The following is a 24,954-nucleotide window of genomic DNA, read 5'->3' as shown; positions in this document are numbered from 1 at the left end:
AAACGCCAGTCCTTGGACTCAGGCACCAAGAGTGCAGGAAGCAGCACACTGGCCACCACTACATTACAAACAGCTCCTTTTTTGGCCTTGAAAGATGTAGCACTGCACTGCTGACTTTGCTTGAAATGCATAATTTTAGTCCTCCTCATCCCAAACGTTGGAAGTTCAGCAAAATGCAATTTGAAGCGTTGCAGCTTTTGATGTGCCACCTCTTTGCTGAAACACATAAATCCACTGACACAGTGACAGTACTGAAATACCTAATCCAAACAGTCTGCAGAACTTTACTGTTGTACATAAATAATGACAAGGCACAGAACAGCAACTAGTCCAAGGGCTTGCAGGCCAAGGAACCAGAGCATAACCCAGAAGAAAATAATTATTACAGGTTCTACTATCCGTTCTCCAAAGTACATCCTTGTGAAGCCTATTCTGATTAGGCTTTTGTTTAGTTCACCAAAGAGAGTCCCCATCTTCTTATAGTCATCTACTACAGGTTCTGCAGTGTGGTTTCTTTGTTCTTGCTGGACCTGTGGACAGAAGAAAAATAAGGAAGTTCTTATTATTGTGATTCTGAAGAAGTCACAACAGTCCCATGCAACACTACAGGTTTAGGGAAGAGTGGGTGGAAAGCTGCCCAGCAGAGAAAGACCTGATGGGGTTGATCAACAGCTGCCTGAAGATGTGTCAGCACGTGCTCAGGTGACCAACAAAGCCAACGGCATCCTGCCTGGATCAGGAATAGTCTGACCAGCAGGACCAGGGAAAGGATTATCCCACTGTACTTGGGCTGGTGAGGCCACACTGAGTCCTGGGTTAAGTTTTGGGGCCCTCACTACAGGAAAGACCTTGAGGTGCTGAAGCAGGTCCAGAGAAGGGCAACAAATCTGGTGAAGGGTGTGGAGAACAGGTCTGGTAAGGAACACCTGAGGGAACTGGAGTGGCTTAGTCTGCCAAAAAAGGAGGTTGAGGGGAACCTTCTTCCTCTTTACAACTCCCTGAACAGAGGTTGGAGCCAGGGGGAGGTTGGTCTCTTCTCCCTGGTACCAAGTGACAAGATGACTGGAAATGGACCAGAAGCAAGGTGGTGGTACAAAGAGGCAAAGGGGAGGGGAAACAACTTCTGCACTTTTCCCAAAAATGAAACATGTGGCAAACATATAGGAAGGCAAAAACACCCCATTAGCTGAAGACTCCACAGAAAACATGCAACTGTTTCAACATGTAAAACATAACTAGATTAGAGCCTGAAATCCCATCTCTCCCACTGTCCAGAAATCCTTTGCACAAAACCTTACTGACTTCTGTTGGGGTGTGGCAGGGCAAACTTGCTTTCAAGATGATGAAGATGAGATTTCTAATCCTTCCATTAGGCAGCAATGAGAAGACAAGCAGCAAGGTACTCATCAATATTTCAGTCAACTTATAATAGCTCCAGTGAATTGTCTGCAATCTCTATGTGCCATTAGTCTCCTCCTGGAATCAAAGCAAAGTTCTGCCTTCAAGGATGAAAGCTGTTCTGTGTCCCTGGTTACATGGCATAGTCTCAGTGGAGCAACAGAAATTCCCTCACAGAGCAATTCCAGGCTTGCCATGAGACTCCAAGGAATAACGTGAACTCCTACTCCCACAGAAAAACATCCAGCAAAGACCAAAGGAAACTAATTTATGTTTGGGTTTTTTTATATAATTTATTTTAGGCCACCATGCAGAACCTTCTGACTGAATGATGGTTGGGTAAAGCACCACAGCTACTACGAAAAAAACCCAAACCAACAAAACCCTTGCAGTCCCTCAGCTGTTTGGGCTTGGGGACAGTTTGCATCAAGCAGTGCAGAGATCACTTCTGAGGAAAATAGGTAACATGTGCAAGAGAAGTCACAACAATTTCTAGCAAAGTAGCTTAGACTTTGAGCCAGTGGCCAGTGCAAACAAGGGGTAAACCAAAGGAATCTCTTTGCCTCTAGTCAGCAGTGTCTTGGAAGGCTTTGCAGAGAGCAAGAGGAGTGCAGCAGTGGGAAGGAAGCTGCCAGCAGCACATGTGCATGATCTCCACCTCACCAGGCCATGAAGCACACTGAACTGTGCATGCTTACACAGACAACATCTCTTCTGTTACGAGGCAGTTGTTACGCAGGATCTCCCTAGCAGCCCCATTCTGCTTTGATCAGCTACCAGCAAGAAGTTGCACAGTCTTTCAAGCAGGGTACAGGCTGCCCAGTTATTTTTTTTTTTTATTTTATTATTTTCTTTAAACACCACTTCAACTCACTCTCTCCTTCTCAAACAGCAGTAGATTCATGAATTCCTAAAGTGATTATGCAAAGCAAGCTTCTAGGCATGGCAACTAAAAAGTGTATGTTTAGCTACAAAACCAGCATTGGGTTATTTTCCACAACGTTTTCAAGAGCTTACAAAACATTCCAGAATGATCATGGAAATTGTCAAGATTTCAAACTCTGTTAATTCAGGCTGTGTATGTCTTGCTTGAGGGAACTCAGCAAACAAACAAGTGAAGCTGAAAACAGACAACCAGCCATAAAATACAGACAGCATTTTTCCTTACTGTTGCACAATATTTCACATGCTGAACACGTAAGTTTCTTCAGAGGTGTAGCTAAACCAGAATCATTAGAGCAAGCACTAGTAATGCTACAATACTCCAAACTGCTGACAACAAAGTTGGTGAAGAGTCTGGAGAACAGAGGTCTTGTGAGAAGGAGAGGAGAGCAGTTCAGCCTGAAGAGAAGGCTGACGAGAGACCTTCTCACTCTCTACAACTCCCTGAAAGGAGGCTGGCGTCAGGTGGGGGCTGGTCTCTTCTCCATAGTAACAAGCGATAGGAGAAGAGGAAATGGCCTCAAGTTGCCCCCGGGAAGGTTTAGTTTCAACATCAGGAGCAACTTCTGCACTGAAAAGGTTCTCAAAGACTGGAACAGGCTCTCCATGGAGGTGGTTGAATCTCCATCCCTGGAGGTGTTTCAAAGAGGCAGAGATGTGGTACTGAGGGCAATGGTTTAGTACCAGACTTGGTAGAGTTAGATCATGGTTGGACTTGATGATCTTAATGGTCTTTGCCAACTGAAAGGATTCTATGACTCTCTAAAGCTTTAACACTGAAGCTAGAAGTGCTCTTACCAGTTCCCAGGGCAATAGTAAACCAGCATGCAGTCCCACGTATGTGCTGCACATGAGCAGCTCTCAAACCACATCCTTAGAACCAAATGCTTCTTCTTTTCCCCAAAAGTACTTTTCTAAACTATTTTAGAAACTGTCTGTCTGCAGCAAGCACATAGCTCCTACCTGACTCAATTTCCAAAGGACTCTTTTCCTACCAAATCTCAGGACTATTTTCATACTAAATCTTGCTGAATCAGCCTGAAGCTACACAGACACAACCGTAACAGAAAAAACAGGGAACAAGAAATGTGTCCATCCTGGGCAGTCCACCTACCCCAAAAGTCAGCTGCCTCATTTAAAACCAAAAGTGGTTTCTGTTTCAAAGTGTCTAGTTCTAAATCCAACAACCCAGCCTTGCCTTCCTAACTGCTAAGATTTTTTGTGCGTGTGTGTGTATGAAAAAGCAGTGGAGGGAATTTCTTTATCTACAGTAGCCCCCAGAGAAAGTATGCTTTCCAGGCTGCTCCTCTCCTCATAGCTAACAAGTGCTGTGCAGGAGGCACCCCCAAACTTCATTTGCCATGGTGCAGGAAAGAGTGTAAGTGAGGTCTCCTTCATCTGCAGCAATGTTTGCTTTTCATTGCTCTTTGAAAGACAGGAGTGATGAAGAAACTCAGAGGGGCCAGGGGAGCATAAGCAGAGACAGAGGTCTAAATGGGTGTAGATGGATGCATGCCCAAGAGAGAAACAGCAGTATGGTCTTCTCACTTCCTCTCTGCTCCTTCCTCCAACTGGGTGAAAAACACTCACCAAATCCACACACCCAGGATTATTCCTGAAGGGAAAAGGAGAATGGGGCTTTCCTGTGCGAGGGAAGCTGAGAGAAATGCTGATTGCATTTGCTTCCCAGCCTAATGTTTTTTATCAAATTGCTTTAATGAATTACTCCTTACTGTAATTTAAATTAATCTTCAAGTGATTTTAAGACATACAGGTATCATCAATGCCCTCAAAGCAAGCTACACTAGCAGATTCCTTTATAGAAACAACTGTCTTTGACTTCATTGCCTCAATTTCCTTTTATGTTCCATAAATGCTTTCAGATGTTTCCATTTAAAAAATATCTAATAGAATCATAGAATAGTTTGGGTTGGAAGAGACCTTTAAAAGTCACCTAGTCCAACCTCTCTGCAGTGAGCAGGGAAATCTTTAATTGCAACAGATTGCTCAGAACCCCAAACAACCTCACCTTGAATGGTTCCAGGGACGGGGCATCTACCACCTCAGTTGTCAACTTGGGCCAATGATTCACCACCCTCAGTGTGAATAAATTATTCCTTATGTCTAGAATCTCCTCTCTTTTACTTTAAAATCATTACCCCCTGTCCTAGTGCAACAGTCCCTGCTACAAAGTCTGTCCTTTTTTTATAGGCCCTTTGAAGCACTGGAAGGCTGCAGTAAGGTTTCCTTAGAGCCTTCTCTTCTCCAGGCTGAACAACCCTAAATCCTTCACAGCCTGTCCTCATAGGGGAGGTGTTCCCTCACTCTGATCATTTCTGTGGCCCTCCCCTCCAACAAGTCCATGTCTTTCTTGCACTGAGGACTCCAAACTGAATTCAGTACTCCACACTCCACATTTGGTTTCTATTTTTGACTTTAAATTATTTAAAATTAAAGCCAGAATTATTATATTATATAGAACAGAAGGGGAGGTGTCTGAAGTGTCCCATTGTTCAGCATGTATGCACAATGTTCTTCACAAGCCTACTGCAGTTCCCATCAAGCACCCAGTTTTCTCTTGATTTCTCAGATGTGTGGTGTTATAAAATTCCCCTCCCTATTCAAAATGACGTATTTTCAGCAGCACAGCTGTTGTCTGCTGTCTCTTGCTTTTTACTGGCAGAAAATCAGAGCCTGAAGACCCAAACTCTGGAAGACTTCACAATGGAAACTATGTAACCAAATTTACAATAAAACAGCTTAGGGGCTTGGCTCCTTTAGGAGCACCATGATGTACCCTCTGAGATGAAGAATGCCATTAAAGGATCTTTTTCTTCTGAATGCAAGTCTCTGAGGAGATCACAGAGGAGATATTAAGCACAAGTTCCATCCACTTCGAGCACTGCTGGTGTGCCTACACCCCTCAAGTGCTTTTGAAAAAAATTTCCTGTGTAATTCAACATTTTCCTGGACTAGCTTTAAAAGAACAGAGAAGGTAAAACCAGCTGAGCCAGCTGAACCCAACGAACATCCGGCTGTGGCTTTGCCAGTTACATCCATTATGACATAACATCAAATTAAGTGTATTCTGACCACTAACTACCCTTGCTTAAGGCAACCTTCCACCACATTCACTCAAACTGACTGCTGCAGAATTCAGAAAAGCACATGGTAAGTCACAAGCAGAGGCCACTCCACGCCAGCCTGACAGAAGGGACTTTTTCTTGCTCACTCTCTTCCCATCAAGGGTGTTTTGACCATGCAGAGAAATACGAGATCCCATTAGAACATATCCCCACCATCAAAGAAACTGACTCTGAAATGATTCATATGCCACTCTCTAGGAGAGAAAGATAAAGTTAGCACTGAACTTTTCACAGTCATTTAAGGTTGATCCCAGTCTGCACCTCCTCAGTATAATATAGCCAGTTCAAGTTTTTTTCTCCCCTTCAAACTTCTGGGAGCACAGGGATCCTACCCCTGATCGCTTGCCCAGGAACTTTATCAAGCCCTCAGAGGATGCCAAACACAAGTGGATCTGAAGGGGACACAAACCTAACATGCTTGGGAAGTTCTTTTCCTGTGGCTCAAAAACAACATGGAAGCACAGACTTAGAATGTCTTTTTTCTGCTACCAGCAGCGCTGGCTCACTGAAGGGTAGTATCAATGATCTCCTTACATGGTGTGGCCAACAAGCTCTGTCTGGAAGTTACTTCAGCTTCTCTTAGGGGCATGGCTGCTGCTGCATCACTTTACCTGGTAAGCAGTGAGCACAGTGCCACACTCAAGGCACCTCATCACCTGTACGTGATGGATTGGCTGGCCATGCGCCAAGCAAACCACTGCAACATCTGTGTGCAGGTGAACTCTGTGCCATTCTCTGTCAGAACAACTTGGGGCCTCCCAGGGCTCATTCCTGGAAAGAAGCAAGCAGTCTGAAAGGAGTGACCCAAGCTGCTCCAACTGCTGCAGCCAGTGCCTCATGCCAGCCTCATGGAAGACAGCCAGCCCTGCTTGATCACACACCCCTCTGCCACCAGGCTAGTGTGATGGGTGAGGTGTCACAGGGCCACCAGAAAGGCAGCAGGGGGCTGGGCAAACTGTCTAGGAGGACTACAAACTAACAGCTCTAAAGTGACTTCAATGATTCTGAGTCCTGTAACCTTCCTACTGCACTAGCCATGAGGAGAACAGGTGTAGTTCTGGTCTTGCCTTCCAGGCACTTCATCTCCTGAAGCAGCATCTTGGTCCAGAGCTTTGCATGCTTAGCCTAAGGAGCTTGAGCTGGTTCATTTGGCTTGGGATTTTTTCCACCTGAGTAAAAGAAAAATAATCCTAAATAATGGACCTAAGTGAAAGAATTGGATGAAGTTAAACAGCTTCTGTTCTGTGGGAGGAGGGAATGGATGAACATAAGGAACCTGCTCCATGTAAAGATTCAGAATGGTTTGTTAAAAAAAAAAAATAAAATCCATTCAACTACTCTGAAGGTACAAGAGCCTTCAAAACAAAGTAAGTAACATCCCCATTCTTATTTTTCGTGGCTAATGAATTAAAGAAACCCCAACAGTCTTATGTTGCTCAGAGAACTTGAAAACTCCCCCACCACACTCTATTTGACAACAGCACCAGGCTGAGTACAAGTCTATCACTTCTTTTCTCCCATGCCCAAAAGGGCATTACACAAACATGAATTCCAGCAATGGAGGAGAAAAGCCAAAGGAGTGGGAGATAATTGCTCTCCATCTAAAGGCTTGTGATTTTACAGCTGAAAAAATGCTTCTGGGCAAAGGCAGCAAAGAGAGAAAGGAGTAGGAAAAAGGTACCCACAAAGTTCTTTGCAACACAGAAAAGCAGCAGCATCTTGAAATAGTTTGTAGCATGCCTCAGATCACAATTGGTCACATTTACAGCTATAAAATGAAGAAAAAGAGAGGCCCTGTCTAAGAACATTATTTCCACAATAGATAGGAAAGAAACCCCCTCTGAGTTAAGTAGGAAACATGTGTTTAATGACATCTAAATGAGACATGAAAAACTGAAAGTGTAATAAAGAAACACAGCAGTATTACATTTACACACCCACCCCCTCATCTTCCTTTTTTTGTTTCTAAGTAAAAAGTTCCTTCTGCAGTATTGAACTACTCACTATCTATTTTGCTCCAGCCATGTTTATTTTTACTCCAGGGGACAGGTGGTGTGTCTGACAGCTGAAACCCATAGACACTTAAATGTCAAAAAAGCCACTGAGATGTGGCTTTGGGAACATGCTCACTTACTGTAAAATTTGTGCTGGAACATTTCAGGTTTAGAAGAGAGCACCTCACAAAGCCATCTATTTTTAGAGGATGCAAACTAAAACTGAAAATACTTCAAGCTCATTCTGACAGAAAAATACGAGAAGAAAGTGAACAGAAAGTGAGCAGAGCGACCAGAATGGAAGAAACCACAAGTTCTTTCCCCTCCAAAATAAAAGACCAACTTCTGTTGGGTGTAGACAAGGACAGGTACCAGCCAACAGACAGTTACAGCTACTTCATGGTTAGGTAGTCAGCAATGTAAGCCCCAGAGGACTGAACTGCTGGTACCTGGCCATCTGACTGCCCAGCTTATCGCTGTGGACAAGCTTTGGGGGTTTGCAGTGAATGGCAAGTGCCCAAGCTGTGGTCTACTCCTTCTTTGAGCCCCAGCCTTGGCCCATTGAAGGGCACCAGCATGAAACCCTGCAACACACGGGTGGGTTGGCACAGGCTTTCTGCTTTCTACTCCTCCACATATGCAAACCAGGCAGTTTTTTTACTAGCTAGCAACACGTGGCATGTGCCCAGGATTCCACCCTGCTTTCTCATACCTCAAAAGATTTCTTATGTTTTGATTAAAAGAAAGTGAAATGTGCCTAAGAAGAGCAAATAATTATTGGAAATGCTTCTCATCTTTTTCTTCTTCTACTAGAGTAGGAAGAGAATGGTGTTCCTTTACATCCTTTGCTAGCATGAAACATCAATTAATATTTGACCTTGTCAATGTAAACAGTAAGAAGATCTTGATAATCAGCCAGACTACGAAGACAGCAAAATTTATTTCAGCTGTCTGGAGAAAAAGAAATTTACACAACAGATTTGTTTCTCTATGATAGTTTTAATAGTTCAAAATATGAAAAGATTAATAGATTAGGAAATGAGGGGGAGGGAACAAATCACACCTCATTTCCAGATGAAAAATAAGACAGAGAGAAAAACTAAGTTGAGCTTATTCCTCTGGGATAAACTAAAAAAAAAAAAAAACAAAACAAAAAAGCAAAACCAATGATTGGGTTAACATTCATTTCACAGCAAGAATTTAGCCACCACTTATAAAATAGAAACAAGATGTTTCTATAGAAACAAGCAACAACACAAGAAAAGCAACTGCACTGGGTTTCCTTTAGTCAGCTTTACAACAACTCAGGTTTAGGATCAGCAGTTTATGGAACAAACTTTGAAATGCCAGGAGCAGTTCTGTGCAAAGAAGATGAAAGGGCTTTTCCAGATACTGAACTTTGTCGTGTGTGTGCAGAGCAGAGATAGCTTCAAGAGCAGTAGAGGCTTCCCCTGACAAACTGTGTTTGAGCCCCATCATTTCAGCAGTAAATTTCCCCACTGATATGGCAGTAGATGACAAAGCATCACAGACAAGAACCCAGCACCCTGCCTGTCACCATGTTATGATCTGCTGCCTCTCTTCCCCATTTTAGGTTCCAGCTTAAGCAGAGCATGCTATCCTGCCTATTGTACGTGCTACAGGTATGTCTGAAGGGCTGGGGTTTTCTTTTGTTTTTCCACAAATGCTGTCAAGCCTCAGAAAACCCACTAATGCTTTTTAGAAAGTTATTATCACATATTTTATAGCTATGAATCTCTGCAGCAGAGTTAATTTGTAGAGCCAGAACAAATTAGGGAGCAAGCCCTCCCTGTCAATTATTACTATTTTACTTCAGAAATAAATCCCAACAACTGCAAGCAGGAGAAACCTACAATTTGCAGCTTATCTCAGTGTGGAATAAATTAGAAGTAGGTTTCCAGCCTTAGGCACCACATTTTCCACATGTACAACTTGACCTTAAAGCATTCTTGGCCTCTACTGACTTATGACTGCAATGATGCCATTTCGGGCAACACGTGTCCATCCTGCAGGGATACCACAAGGCTGTTGATATTATCCTCTAGTTTTGTTTCTGATCATTCTTTCCAAGCTGGAGAAATACTGGTGATATTTTACACCTATAGGCTTGTAGTGAGGGAAGCTTGAGGAAGGGAGATTTAGACTGGAGACTAGGAAGAAATTCTTCACAGTAAGGGTGGTGAGACACTGGACCAGGTTGCCCAGGGAGGTCATGGATGTCCTCTCCCTGCAGGTGTGTTCAAGGCAAAGGCTGGACAAGGCCTTGAGCAATCTGGTCTAGTGGAGGGTGAACTAGATGCTCTTTAAAGTCCCTTCCAACCCAAACCTTTCTATGATCTTATGAACTTATTCAAGTTCAGGGCTTGAACTTGGTTAAGACACCCATATCTCTTCAACATAATTCTCAAGGGGAAAGGCCAAAAAAATTTGTAATCCATCCTCTACATCTGAACCCATCAACTAGAAGATAAAATATTCAGACAGCTACACCACTCCACATACAAAAGATAAAACACTGTTCAAAGTAATAATCAAACATCCCAAAGAGGTACAAGCTGAGGCCAAGGAAAAGATGATTGTCCAAGCTCCTGGCAAATAGAGGTACTGCATATTAAATCTGCATGTAGATATTTTCTCGAAACTTTTGCTTTAGCTTCGCTATCAGACAGCACTTTGGATTCTGTGCATCCTAAGGCAGTGTGAGGTGGAGATCCTGGCCTCAGTGAAGCAATCGGGAATTCTGCCACTGCCTTCAACTTAGATTACAGGAGGCTAAAGCCCATTACTGCCCAGACAGTCTTAAGTAGAACAGAAAACCACAATGCCACAGCTTTCAAGGAACTCTGCTGTAACACAGCTTGGGTTCAAAGTCCCTATGGAGTGACTGGTGGCATGTATTTTGCTAGCACCACGTCATGCCCTGCGGGAATGCAGGACTTTTGCCTCACACATACGCAATCCACCATTCTGATCTTATTTCATGATTTAATTTGTAACTGTTGATGAGATTTAGCCTCTTGTAGTATGACAGAGGCTAACCTATTTTAGAAAATGGGTTAGAGAAGGAGATTTGAGGTCACAGAACCATAGAATTCTTTCAGTTGGAAAAGAACTCTAGGATCATTGAGTCCAAACGTCAACCTAACACCACTATGGCCAGTAAGCCATGTCCTAAAGTGCCATGGCCACACATTTCTTCAACACCTCCAGGGATGGTGACTCTACCACCTCCCTGAGCAACCTGTTCCAAAGCCTGACCACTCTTTCACTAAAGAATTCTTTTCTAAAACCTAATCTGAACGTCCCCGGCACAATTTCAGGCCATTTCCTCTTGTTCTATCACCTGATATCAGGGAGAAGAGATGAACACCCATCTCACTCCGACCTCCTTTCAGGGAGTCGTAGAGAGGCAGAAGGCCTCTCCTCAGCTTCCTTTTTTCCCAGACTAAACACCCCCAGCTCCTTCAGCTGCTCCTCACCAGACCTGTTCTGCAGACCCTTCACCAGCTTTGTTGCCCTTCTCTGGACCTACTCCAGCACCTCAATGTCTTTCTTGTAGTGAGGGGCCCAAAACTGAACCCAGGTGCAGCCCCACCAGTTCTGGGTACAGGGGCACAATCACTTCCTTAGGTCCTTACCTCTACCAGTGTTGAAAACACAGGTCACCTTGTGTATCTGACCAACAACTATCAACAGCTAGGGGAAGATGGTGAACTCGCAGGGTGAAGCAGCAACCTGCTGCCACAGCTACAGGTGACTTCCAGTGCCTCCACACACCACTTGTGAACACCAGGTGATGTGGAAGATGCTAACCAGGTTTGCAGCTCTTTGAAGACTGCAGTAAGTGTAATTATTCTCATCTTTACATGCAAACCTATGAAGAATATTAATTACATCATCATCCAGTTTAGCTTTTAAAGCTAACCACTGAAGTAGGTAATTCTATAGCCCATTGCAAAAATGAATTCCAGAGACAACGTATGGTATTAGTAACGTATCACAGATTCATAGAATCGTTTGGGTTAGAAGGGACCTTAAAGATCATAAAGTTCCAATCTCACTACCATGGGCAGGGACACCTCCTGATAGACTAGGCTGGCTCAAGGCCTCATCCAACCTGGCTTTGAATGCTTCCAGGCTTGGAGCCTTCACAAACTCTCTGGGCAACCTGTTCCAGTGCCTCACCGCCCTCAGGGGGAGGAATTTCTTCCTGATGTCTAATTGAAATTGAGCTTCTTCAAGTTTGAAGCCATTAGCCCTCATCCTGTCCTTCTCCAACTGTCCTGTAGCCCACTCCAAATACTGCAAAGCTGCTCTAAAAGTCTCCCCAGAGCCTTCTCCAGGCTAAAAAGACCCCAACTCTATCCTTCTATTCTTTAAAATTATGTACCTGTCAGTAATTTCATTAAGCATGTCCTTGCTGACATAAGCCTCAAAAGAAAATCAAAGCCAGAGGGTTTGGCATTTAAATAAAGAAATTTATTTCCTACAGAGTACACTCTTTCTAAAAATAACCCAACACTTTAAAGCATGTACATTATTATTTGGCTCCTGCTTGTCAGGTAGGTTTCTTCTAGAACTATCTTACTATGTGTGATCTTACACAAATGGATTTTACTTTGGAGAAAATTGGAAAAAAAAAAATTATAAAAAGAAATCACACCCAGGTTACCAGTCCTAGGTCCTCACCTAAAAAAAAAAAAAAAACCAAAACAACAAAACTTCTCTAAAAAGGCCAAAGGATTTGCTCTCACGAAGGTTTTACTTTACACCAGCTAAGAGAAGTAAGAATTTACACCATTGTGAAAGCATATTTTGACCTGTTTCTTTTCCATCACACTCAACACTAAGGTGACACCTACAGTTACACTTCAGGGAGAGAATAAGGAACAGGAACACATGGGCTGAAGAGCAGTGGTTGTGTTAACAGTGCAAACACTCACAGCAAACACATCAACAATGCTAGGCCTCCATGAGAGACTCCAGGTGAGACCCAGCCTGCAAACAGGATTCCAGATTCCTGCCTGCTGGAATGGCAGAGTTCTGCAACAGCCCTTCCAAGACAACAGAAAGGGCAGGGGCGACTGACTCCTCTGAGAGAAATCTGGATGCAGTCATGAAAGCAAAAACATGACAGCATGTGACTAGGTTTGATGATCCACGAGCCCCTGCAAGCCAAGCTGCATGTCTGTGCTTCTCCTGAAAAGGGGAATCTGGGACTCTGTCAAATTTTGCAGCAAGTGGAAGTACTGCTAATTTCTCATCTAGCTTTAGTCTTCCCTACATGTAGAAACAAAATACTCCTATTTAATAATCAAATTATGACTGCTTTTACTGCTATTTTATTCAGTCACAGAATAGCGGTGTTTGGAAAGGCCCTCTGGAGATCATCTAGTTCAACCGCCCTCCTAAGGCAGGGTCACCTAGATCAAGTTGCACAGGAACATGTCCAGGCAGGTTTGGAATCTCTTCAGAGAAGGAGACTCCATAACCTCTCAGAGCAGCCTGGTCCAGTGCTCTGGCACTATCAAAGTAAGTTTCTACTTAAGTTCAAGCGAAATCTCCTGTGTTCTAGCTTGTTCCCACTGCACCTTTTCCTATTATTGGGCACCGCTGAAAAGAACCCAGCCCCATTCTCTTGACTCCCACCCTTTAGATATTGGTAATCATTAACATTCTCTCTCAGGCTGCTCTTCTGCAGGTTAAACAGCCCCAGGTCTCTCAGCCCTTCCTCACAAGGTAGATGCTTCACCCCCTTCAGCCATCACTGTAGCCTCCACTGGACTCTCCAGTAGTTCCCTGTCCCTCTTGAACTGGGAAGTCCGGAACCGTAGACAACACTCCAGGTGAAGCCTCACCAGGGCACGTACTTTATGTATATTAAATAAAGGCAACTGCTATTCCTTATTGCCAAATCTAGTTTATTTGTTCAGCTTCTGGCATCTCAGTATGCAAAAAAAAAATACTCCACACTATGAAACATTTCTAGTAAACTGGAAGGATTTTCTTTTTCTTCCTCATGGCCTATTTAAAACTGCCTCCCTATCCTAATGTTATGTCCTAACTTGTAAGGAAGGGCCATGATCACTACCTGTGCCCAAGAAAAGTGGAAAGAGACTTTCTGAGCCAAGTGTGCTTGTGCCTGTGGCCACCCCAACCAGCAGCTTTACCCAACTTCATTTTCAAATGTGTTTGGCCAACATCAGAAAGCCGTTCTTCAGCCTAAAGCATCCTCTGAAACCACACCACCACACTTGTCACTGAGAGAAGCAGCGGTGACCTGCAGGGAGCTCCCTTCTTAAGTGAGGAGTTACAACCAGTTTGAGAGCAGTAACATCCAAGATGAACTGAGGCAGCTTTTTAATATCTGTTTTCAGGGAAGATGGCAGCCAGAACCAATGAATAATTTGAGTCTCCTCCTGTGATATCTTGCAGAAGGGCTCATGGACACAGAGATGGGAACTGCTGTGCCTCTTGTAGCACATCTAGCCTTACTCTACATTCAGGTATGTGCCCTGCCCTGACCCATTTTTTACAGAAGGGGCCAAGGGAGATGCACTGACTGACGTAAATGGTCACCAAGAGAATTCTCAAGTACCAGTGTCTTTCAGAAGTGGCCCACTTCTAGCTGAAATGTCACCAAGTCCTACCAGATGCTTTCAAGTATCAAGCTATTCTAGCTGGAAAGGGCTCAGTAAGGGCTGAGTGCAGCCACAACCATCCTGTAAGAATTTTCAACAGAAATTATTAACAGATTAAACAAAACTCTCTGGAAATTACTTCGGTAAGTACTGCAGCAGCTCTGTTTGCCCCAGTGCAGTTATCAGCACTAGTGCGTTTCTCTTACCGAGCCACACAAGGCAATCATAGCAGTTCATTAAAGTACTTAAGATGAAATGGGTTGTGCTCTTTTTTATCATTAAACGAAACATCAATAAAGGTGCATTAAGAACACTGCCTTTGTCTAAGCAGCGGGGCAAGGCTGTCTGCAAAACAAAGAGCGCATGGAGAGCCATTTCACAATTAACAACAGAGAAGCATACACAGCTCCTTTCCTCAGCCCATCGCCATCCACCCTGCCACAAAAATGCGTATCCTGAGGAAAAGCCAAGCCAAAAAAATGAGTTGACCTGTTTCTCCAATTACCTTACATCCAATTTAATAAGTAATAAAGAGATTCAAAGCTTAAAACACTTCAGTGAACAAGCCAAAGTCTTTCAAAGGAAGACCCAGAGCTGAAGTACTGAGGAATTCCTGAGATGGCAACAGCACCACAGTTACTTCAAGCCAGATGTTCACACGTGAATGCTGAGCAGGGATCAGAACCTTTGTCCCTTCGGTCACAACTCAACGCTAGGCAGGGACCGAATGTCTCGGGGAGGGAGGAAGGAGGACCGGGCGGGGTACACCGGGGGCTGCTCCAGAGTGCGGCGGGGAAAGCCCCACGCAGCTCGGCTGGGTTGCGTAAGCCCCGACGAAAACCGGAACGCCACGGAAGATAAATCCAAAGGTGTTCAGGGATTCTCTCGGCTGACAGCGGGGCTGCCACGGCAACAGGGCGGGACGCCGGGAGGGACGCCGAGCTTTCCCGGCGTCTCGCCTTGTTGCCGGGACAGCCCCTGCCATCCCGGCGCAGCCCTAATGCGGCGGCCCTGCCCTCCCCAGACCCCTCAATCCGCTGACACCCACCTGCTCCTCTGGGCGCTGCTGGTACCGGGCGGACACCGTCCCCGCTTCCCGCTCACATTCCCTTAACGGCGGCAGCAATTCCGCCGCCGACCCCATAGCTTCTCCGCGCCCAGCCTAGCTACACGATCCCTGCCTTTACCGCCTGCTAGGGCGGGACCGGACCGTCACGGGGTCCGGGTGAGCGGCGGGAGGGCGGGGAGCGAAGAGGCGGCTCCTGGCACCGGCCTCCGCGGGCGGGGGAACGGGGCCCGGGAAAGGGAACCTCCTGCTCTTGCGGCCCGCCTCAAGCTATGTCGCCAAGAGCCTTGGGCGGGGGTAGAGCTTGCTGCTTATTAAAGCAAAACCCCCCCTCCCAACAGCCCCATTTCCCGAGCTTTTATTAAACCCGGGGAAGGCCAGGTGTTAGTACGGCGTTAATTTTAGCACCTCGTCTGGTGGGTGTGCAATTGCTGAGGAACAAATTGGCCTCACTCTTCAGAGGCTGCCTGAATCTGGGCTTCCTCATCCCCATGAGCAAATTAATGGGAAAGGCATCCGCAAACTAGAAGAGAGGGATGGGAGGAACCTAACGAAATTCAACAAGGGCAAGTGCTGAGTTCCTGTACCTGGGGAAGAACAGCCCCGTGGATCAGTGCAGGTTGGGGGCTGACGTGCTGAAGAGCAGTTCTAGAGAAACGTACCATGGAGAGCTGGTGGTCATCAGGCTGACCATGAGCCAGCAGTGCGCCTTTGTGGCCAAAAAGGCAAACGGGGTTGTGGGGTGCATCAAGAAGAGTGTGGCCAGCAGGTCAAGGCAGATTCTCCTTCCCCTTTACTCTGCACCGGTGAGGCCACATCTGGAGTACCGTGTCCAGCACTGGTTCAAGAGAGTCAGGGAACTACTGGAGAGAGTCCAGTGGGGAGTCACTCAGAGATGCTGAGGGGACTGGAGCATCTACCTTACGAGGAAAGGCTGAGAGACCTGCATCTGTTCAGCCTAGAAGAAACTGAGGGGGGACCTCTTTAATGCTTATGTATATCTAAAGGGTTAGCATTAGGAGGATGGAGCCAAATTCTTCTCAGTGGTGTCCAGGAAAAAATTTTTCACTTTGAGAGTGCCAGAGCAGAACAGGCTGCCTGGAGAAGTTGTGGAGTCTCCATCTCTGGAGGCATTCCAAAGCTGCCTGGATGCCATCCTGTGTGATTTATTCTGGATGATCCTGCCCTAGCAGGGGGATTGAACTAGGTGATCCTCAGTGGCACCTTCCAACCTCTGCCATTCTGTGATTCTCCAAAGATAAGATTTTGTGTCCAGCAAGGCTCGGGAGGGTGTGGAGGAGTGGAATGCTGATGAAGACATGCCACGCACAGCACAGAGGTGTGCCTGGCTCCTGCTCCCTGGGGTGGAGCTCACTTTGCAGAGAGAGGCTTCCAATGCTGCCCTCCCCAGTAAAGCAAAAGCAAAGAGTGGGCCTGAATGGACAGTGAGCAGCATTCCCAAGCTGTGGTGGGACCACAGGTGGCACCCATGTGCATCTTTTTTCCTTCATCCAGAAGGCAGTTCATGTTTTAATTATGGAAGGTCTGCTTGGCTTGGTTTTGTTTCCACTGGCAATTACCCAAAGCTCTACTGGGTTGTATGACAGTAGAATTCTGTGGGAATCAGGCATTCACATGAGTTTTATATGGCTTTTTGGTGATTGTGTGTGGACTGTTAACCTAGAGGGAATTCTATCTCCTTTTTGATTTTTTTTTTGCTGTTATTGTTGAGTGAGGACCAGCAATAGCTGTAGCAAACCTAAAGCCATCACAAAAAAGCATTCAGTGTATTGTGGTATAGTCAACATACAAGTCACACCAATTGTCATGTGTCTGGCTATGAGTACTGAGGGCCAGCAGAGGGACAGCCAGGGCAAGGCACTTCTCACAGGGGCCACTGTTCTGCTTGCCTTGCTGGCCCCAGCAGCTTCCTGAGGTGCAGGGTGGCCAAAAGCAGTTTGCCCTGATGACTAAGTGATCACGTGGACTTCTGGTCCATGACCCATTTGTTACTAGTGTTTCTCAGGAATCAGGACAGGCTTGGAGGAATATCAGCTGTTGAAAGACTTGTCATAAACCACTGCAATTCTGCTGTCATGGGGAAATACTGGGCACCGGGAAAGATCCTAAGGACCTCACCACTGAGGCCTGCAGGATATATATCTGTGTACGATGTGACTGCTCAGCAGCAGTAGCTCTGTAAAACGACCCTGAGGTTCTCTGCTCCTTGGGTGATTTGTAAAGAACCTGTGCAGCCTGTCTTAGGTGCTTTGGCAGGGGGGTTGGAATCAATGATCTCTGGAGGTCCTTTCCGACTCCTAACATTCTGTGATTCTGTGATCACACATAGAACTGACACTCAGTAAGCTCACTCTGGAAGAAAGATCTTAAATAAAGCATCAATTAGCCTTTTAGTGTGCTCAAATCCATAAACCACCATATTTTTGTGGATCTCAAAAATATGGATTAGGATGTTTTTTGAGAAAAAGTTGATGCTGAGGCTGCTGGGTTTTTTTCACAGCACAGATCTCTGCTGCCTCTCAGGGGGCCAGTAACCATTGTGCCAGGAGTACTATCATGCTGGCTTGGTGCTATGGTTTCCTCCTCACCCACCTGCAGTCTTAATGATGTATGTTGATCTTCCTGTGGAGGAAGATTCTTCCATAGTTTCTACAGGGAAGGAATGCTCATTGTATCTCAAGAAAAGCTGCCCTGCTCCCTGCTGTAGCTATCAGCCTTTGACTACCTCTGGCTCCCTGCATGCTCTCTGTGGGGAAGCACTCCTGGAGCAAATAGTCCCAGTGTCCAGGGGAAGAATAGGAACTCAGAAGCCTTCCCTGAGATTTCTTAGAATGCAATCACCATTACAGCCTGTGCAACTTCATTGACCTCCAAGAAACTCATTTCCCTTGACAGCAGACACTCATAGTAAAGGCAATGCCACAATCACACCACAATCATAGAATCATAGAATGGTCAGGCCGGAAGGGCCCAAAGGTCATCCAGTCCGACTTCCCCGCAGTTGCAGGGACATCCCCAGCTACATCAGGCTGCCCAGGGCCTCGTCGAGCCTCACCTTGAATGTCTCCAGGGAAGGAGCCTCAACCACCTCCCTGGGCAACCTGTTCCAGTGTGCCACCACCCTCATAGTGAAGAGCTTCTTCCTGATATCCAATCTAAATCTGCCCTTCTCTAGTTTGAAGTCTTGTCCTGTTACCACAGGCCCTTGTAAACAGTCTCTCCCCATCCTTCCTGTAGGCCCCCCTCAGGTATTGGAAGGCTGCAACCAGGTCTCCCTGGAGCTTCTTTTTCTTTGGGCTCAACAACTCCAGCTCCCTCAGCCTGTCCTTGTAGCAGAGGTGGTCAAACCCTCTAATCATTTTGTGACCCTCCTCTGGACCCTCTCCATCAGGTCCATGTCTCTAGCTTCTGATAATCAAATTTCCTAGGCTTCATGTGCTCTGAGCAATGGTGCCTGGGTCTGTGTATGGAACTGAGCTGCTTGCAAAACTGCTCTGAGTGACAGATGTTTTGACGCTGTCTTAATGAAATCAGGATTCTTTCCAAATATTCAGAAGTGTGTGGTAGCTTCATAAGGATCTAATCAGAAGAATAAGATGAAGGATCTGTGTCACCAAAAGAGATTCCCCACAACTTAGGAACTGTCATTTTGAGATCACTGTCTGTGTGAAGTTTCCCACCCCTCCAGCCCTCTGAACACATCTGACCTTCTGCTGTTAGTGCCTTCTCCCACTATCAATATCAGAAAATGCCAGGATAAATCCCAGCATGACATAATGATAGGCAAAAAGCCACTTGCCAAAAGAAATTGCAGGGATACAAGTTAAAAATCAGATTCTGCAAAATATTTTTTTTTCATGTGGGCAACTTGTGGTCCATTCGTAGTACATGTACAGACAAATATATCCTGAGGGGTAAAGAGACTTTGTCATTTGTGTGACTGTCATTTGGGGATCACTAAGGAGACTCCGAACTTCATGATAAAGGAGACTCGGAACCTCATGATACAACAAATAATCTGTAATCAAAGGGTTTTCTGAAAAGCTTTCAGTAGGAGGAAGGGTGGATGTTGCAGCTTTGCCCAGAGCTAGGACAGACTGAAACACTGCCCTAGACTGTGGAGTACAGAAAGAGCTGGAGTGAAAAAAACTGAAACTCCCTCTAGATGGGGATCTGCTCTCTAACCATAGCTACTAGTACGTGCCAGAGGAAGAGTAACAGATGCTGCAGCAATGCTTCTAGAGAGTATTCTTCTGGCTGCCAGTAACTTGAGGTTCAAAGACTTCCTGAACCCAGGCGCCGGCTTGGATAGCAAGGGCACTATTTCAGTGGTGGGATCAAAGGCAGTGGAGGGAAGGCATGCTGCCACAGGGATCACACATGCCAAGTAATTCAGAGTGCTTATATTGGTCTTCTTGCCCAGGGGAACGTATCCCTTTCATCCTTCACTTTTTTTTTTTCCATGCCCCTGGCATTCACTAGTGCCTTCTTAGACTGCTGTCATGGCTGGGGCATCGAGTCCCCCTCTCCAGGGATGTCAGCTGCTCTTGCCCACAGAATTTCCTCAACCCAGCTACCTGCCTGAGGACATGAAGGCAAAGATGAAGCCTGCTACAGTGATGGCTGTGGTTTGCTGATACAATAAAACCAGTGTTGTGCTGTGTAACTCCATATTGAAAAGGCCATAGCCATGTAACAGAGACACCCTCCTGGTTCAAACAGGTCAAACATTTTTAACTGGTTAGCACTGTCTTATTCCAGAGCAGGTACCGTGTGTCCTCTCTGTCAGCTGGCAGAAAACTGGCATGAACACCCACCACCAGGCTGGAACGTACTAGCCAATGTATTAGCTCACTGTACTAGGCCCATGTACTAGCCAATTCAACCTGCATCTGCTCCAGACCAAGCTGGCCTTTAAAGTTATTCTCAACACAAAATTTACCTTTGTGGGGACTCAGAAAGGACAGGGACAAGGTACAAAGGACATGCTCAGTTCTCACCTGCCACGCCCTATCAGTGACAACAGCTATCAGTGGTTAAGGACTTCACAACAAAACCAAGACTATTTTTTTTCTTCCCTTTATATACATCTAAAAGATGTAACTGACTTCAGTATGAGATTCACTCAGCTTGCTGAGTGCACAGTTTAATCCTGAATCCTTCCAAACTCCAGAGTTCATCTAAATATTAAAAGGTTTGTAACAAACAGGGGTTCTTTAAACCTCTGGTAATGGAAACTTTTGTCATAACTGGGAAGAGGTCAATGTGGGTTTTATACAGTATAATGGATTTACTGATGAATGGAACATTTCAAACTCTCTGATGGGTTTTATCTACTTTATATTCTAGATGTTAATATAAGTAAATTCTCTAAACCATCAGACAATTTGTCCAGTATGACCATGCAGCTTATGGTGGTCATTGGAGCTCTTACATGGATTTTTGAAGTAAAGCTGTTAAATTCTGTAATTTCCTTAGATCCTTCAAGCATATTAAGAAATACAAGAAATGGCTTTTCCAGCACTGGTTACAAAGTGAACTGGGAGAAATTGGAATTCAAAACATGAAAATATATTACAGTATACTGAATAAAAATGAAATGAAACAATTAATTTGGTTCCTTTTTCTCCCATCTGTAATGACAAAAGGGCATTGAAGATCAGCCCCCATTAGCAACCCCTGTTCTCCAATAGTTGATATATATCATGCAATCTCATTTAAGGGCCAAAGTAAAATATGCCTGGGCTCATATATATGGGCTCAAAAAAAGAGAAACAAAACAGTAATAGAGAAGTTCGATTATGAAAGGTCACTTGGAGCACTCCCAGGCTTTGGAGGGTAGTTTTCTGCAGTACTTTTTCTAATGCATTCACCATTATATTTTTTTTCCTAACGTCTCAAGTGAATTTTGCCATTTCCCTTGGATATTATTTCACAGTATAAAAACAATCTGACAAAAGGCTCCCCCCTGGATATCAAATATAAATTTTCCCTTTTTAAAAAATTTCATTCTATTATTAGGTTAGATTAATTTATCCTTATCGATGAAAGCCTGCTTACATGATCAATATTTACCCCTAACTCTATTAGGATTAGTAGGCTTACAAACCAGAACCTTAATTTTGCTTACTTCAATTGCTCTGATCTTTCTTAATTTATGACCTTTTTTCCTGGCTACTATTTGAGAAGAGAGTTTTGATTATTTTATTTTTCTTGCCATGAACCTTTTGTAAGAATTTAGTCCATTCTAGAATAAGCTCATAAAAATGCTTTAAAAATCTACAGTCAGTCCAAATTCACAGCAGTGTGTTTATTTCTCTCTTCATTACTGCAGGACACTGAAAGCCTGGGTCCAGTTTGCTGCTTGGTGCCACTGACCAAGCTCTTGTTCTTCCAGCAGTTTGCTGCAACAATAGAACCATAGAATAGTATTGTCAGGGTTAGAAGGACCTCAAGGATCATCCAGTTCCAACCCCCCTGCCATGGGCAGGGACACCTCACACTAGATCAGGTTGCTCAGAGCCACATCCAGCCTGGCCGTAAAACAGTGTCTCACCACCCTCATGGTGAAGAACTTCTTCCTAACATCCAATCTGAATCTACCCACTTCTATTTTTGCTCCATTCCCCCCAGTCCTATCACTACCTGACACCCTAAAAAGCCCCTCACCAGCTTTCTTGTATGCCCCCTTAAGATATTGGAAGGCCACAAGAAGGTCTCCTCAGAGCCTTCTCCTCTCCAGACTGAATAGCCTCAGCTCTCTCAGTGTGTCTCCAGGGAACAACAGTAATACAGTGTTTTCTTTTTGCAGTCCTCTTTGCTGTGTTCATCAGCAATAAAATTGTCCTTCTTCATCTGTAAGTTGAAGTAAGTCTGACAGGCTATCAGGATGACACTTTGTCTTTAACAGTGTGAACCTATTTATGCTCCATACCAGTTTCACAAGTCCCTCCCTGCCTTCCTCAGCCACCCTGGTGTCCCATCCCCACAGCTGTTCCTGCAGACTGCAGAGGGGTCTGTGCTGTGGATTTGGAGAGAAATATATATGCCAAGTATTACAAAGGTCATGCCTAGGCTAGTCTCCACACTGTGTTTTGAGTCACAGAAACAGAAACAAATGGCTTGAGGCATGAGAAAGAGAAGAGAGAAGGAAACTCCTTAACAAGGCACCAGTGCTGTACACTTCATATCACGGATCTATGACCTCACCTACAACGTCTATTATGCTTCCTCTCCTCCACCAAGAATCTCTTTGTATTTACAATGGAAAAAAAAAAGTGCCTTTCCCTCCCAAAAAAGCCTTTTCTTCCTCTCCCACTTTGAGAACAAGGATATTTAGGCTATGGACACCTCATCCTAGAATCATAGAATGGTTTAAGTTGGAAGGGACCTCCAGAGGTCATCTAGTTCAACCCCGCTGCAGTAAGCAGGGGCATGCTCAGCTGGATCAGGTTGCCCAGAGCCCTGTAGAGCCTCACTTGAATATCTCCAGGGATGGGACCTCAACTACCTCCCTGGGCAACCTGTTCCAATATTCCATGGTAAAGAACTTGCTCCACACATCCAATCTAATTCTACTCCTATTTAGTCTGAAACCATTGCCCCTATCACTACAAGCCTTTGTAAACAGTCTTTCTTAAACAAGTATGAGCTTATAATATTAAATTGGTTAGGCCAAAATAAAACCCAAGCTTTCCTTAACGTTGCACCTTGTGCTGTCATTTGTCCAAGTGCAAGTCAGGACAGGGCAGAATAGTAAGGTACTGTATGGAGGGGTTGTGTGTGTTAATCTCATGTGGGCAAATTAATTATAGTTTTAAGTGATTCTGAGTATATGCAACTTAACTACAGGAAGAACAAAGAGGATGCTAGATATGTGGCAGGAGAAAAGGTCTTTTAGTTACAATTGGGAAAGAGTATGTTAATTCCTCTTAAAATGATCCTTAGCATTGAGGAAAGAGAAAGAGATTGTGGCAATCTGATATGCTCAGAGAAACAGCATTGAATTTTTGTGAGCGTGAGTTAGACAGGATAAAATGAAGAGGAATGGTCTTACTCAAAGTCCTTCATTGAGAAGCCTTCTTGGCACTCCAGACTGGGCAGATGAACAGACACTGGGAGAAAGACTGACAAAAACCCCACACAATTCATGTTCTGTTTTCAGTCTGGCTGAGCTTTTGGGCTTTTTGTTTGCCTGCAGCAGAGACAGTATTTTATTTTCAGACAATAGCAGGCTGTGAGAAAGCTCTGGGTGTGTGTAAGACTCAACATCCTCCTCAGGAGCCAGGGCTCTGCTTGGTGTTGATTTCAGTTTATGTGGCCCTGCTCTCATTTTCTGTCATTAATATAACATAACTACAAATCTGATAAAGTTCATCCAAGTTTAGCAAAGTTAGCAAAGACTTAGAAAGACCTAAGTGATGTGTTTTAACTACTTTTTTTTTTTTTTTAAAGCAAAGCCTAGTTATTTGAAGTTCTCACATACTCTTATGCTTCAGGGAAGGGAGTTATAATTTAGGATCTTTATCTTGCCCTAATTTAAAGTTTCTCATAGAATTATGTGAATAATTCATAATGGATAATTTATCTGATGAATTTTGCCTCTCTTCTTTACTAATTCTCCCCAAGCAGAGCACATTTTCCTCCGCTGTGTTTGTTATTAAAAATAATTTGTTAAGTCTTTCCTTTAAATAAAGTTCTGGGTCTGCAGCTCATCTGTGAATATCGCAGAGTCATCTTGTGAGACAGCAAGGTGGAGCAGGATCTGTTCTCCTTACTGGTGTGCCCTACTGAGTGCCCAAATCCCTGAGGTGGTGACCCAGTTGGAGTGCCCCAGGGGTCTGTTCAGGCTGGTGCAGGCACATTTCCTTCTCAGAGGAATCAGATGTAGGGAGGCAAAAGGTAAAGTGATTAAAACCTCATCTTGTCAGCCTGAGGATGTACCTGGGAAGTGATTTGCATCCCAGTTGTATAGTTGTCTATTTGGATAAAATTTCCATTGTGAAAGGTAAAGCTTGTGAATTCATTGGCTGCCCCTGGGGCATATGCCAGAATAGCTGCCTAACATTCACCTTTCTTAACACTGCAGGGCACTTGAAAAGAGGATGCAAGAGTCAAGAACACAGTCAAAGAGTGTTTAGACACCTAAGGATGCAAAAAATGCCACCCTAGGATTTTATAAAGTGGCCTGAGATGTTAGTGAGAATCACAGGGAACACCTACTTGTGCCTTTGGGCACCTAAATGACTTCTGAATCTGGTGAAAAGTAGCATGAGCCATTGTCCTTTGAAATTCTCCTGTGGTTTCTTCAAGTCCCAGCTACTTACACTTCAGTATGACTGAACCAGGCACTTCCTAGGGGCCAAATTATGAGACTTAGTTCTTGGACAAGAAGGAATGATTACAGATCAAGTCTTTAATAATTTAAACTACAGAGAGAGCTAAAAATCTCAGAATTCTCTACTGGGTTGAAAAAAACAATACAAAGCAATGCAGGGGAGACCTGTTGTGATGACAGGCTATACTTCATCTAAATGGCAAGACTTAATTAACTCTGCCCCAGCCTGGGTTCAGAGTAAACTAAAGCCTACTGTATGATTAACTCCTCTGTGCTTTAGTAAGAGAAAGGGAGATTGCAAATGGAAGCATCTGGTGCCTTTCAGGATTTAATTAAAGAAATGCAAAGAAGCTACTATTGCTACTACAATTTCTCCTTGGGGCAACAA

At 44.5% G+C, this 24,954-nt stretch overlaps 1 protein-coding gene across 1 annotated transcript; it reads right to left on the bottom strand.

Annotated features, from left to right (window-relative positions):
* Positions 1–257: 257 nt before the first annotated feature.
* FAM241A (family with sequence similarity 241 member A) lies at positions 258–15,286 on the bottom strand. The gene is made up of 2 exons (XM_054382968.1): positions 15,191–15,286; positions 258–530 (listed from the first exon to the last, which is right to left on the bottom strand). The coding sequence occupies exons 1-2, from the start codon at positions 15,284–15,286 to the stop codon at positions 285–287; spliced, it is 342 nt and encodes a 113-aa protein (XP_054238943.1). The 3' UTR covers positions 258–284.
* Positions 15,287–24,954: the final 9,668 nt, after the last annotated feature.

Source organism: Indicator indicator, chromosome 8 (genome assembly GCF_027791375.1).
Source record: "Indicator indicator isolate 239-I01 chromosome 8, UM_Iind_1.1, whole genome shotgun sequence".
Taxonomy (NCBI): Eukaryota; Metazoa; Chordata; class Aves; order Piciformes; family Indicatoridae; genus Indicator; species Indicator indicator.
This window is presented reverse-complemented; position numbering and strand designations above follow the sequence as displayed.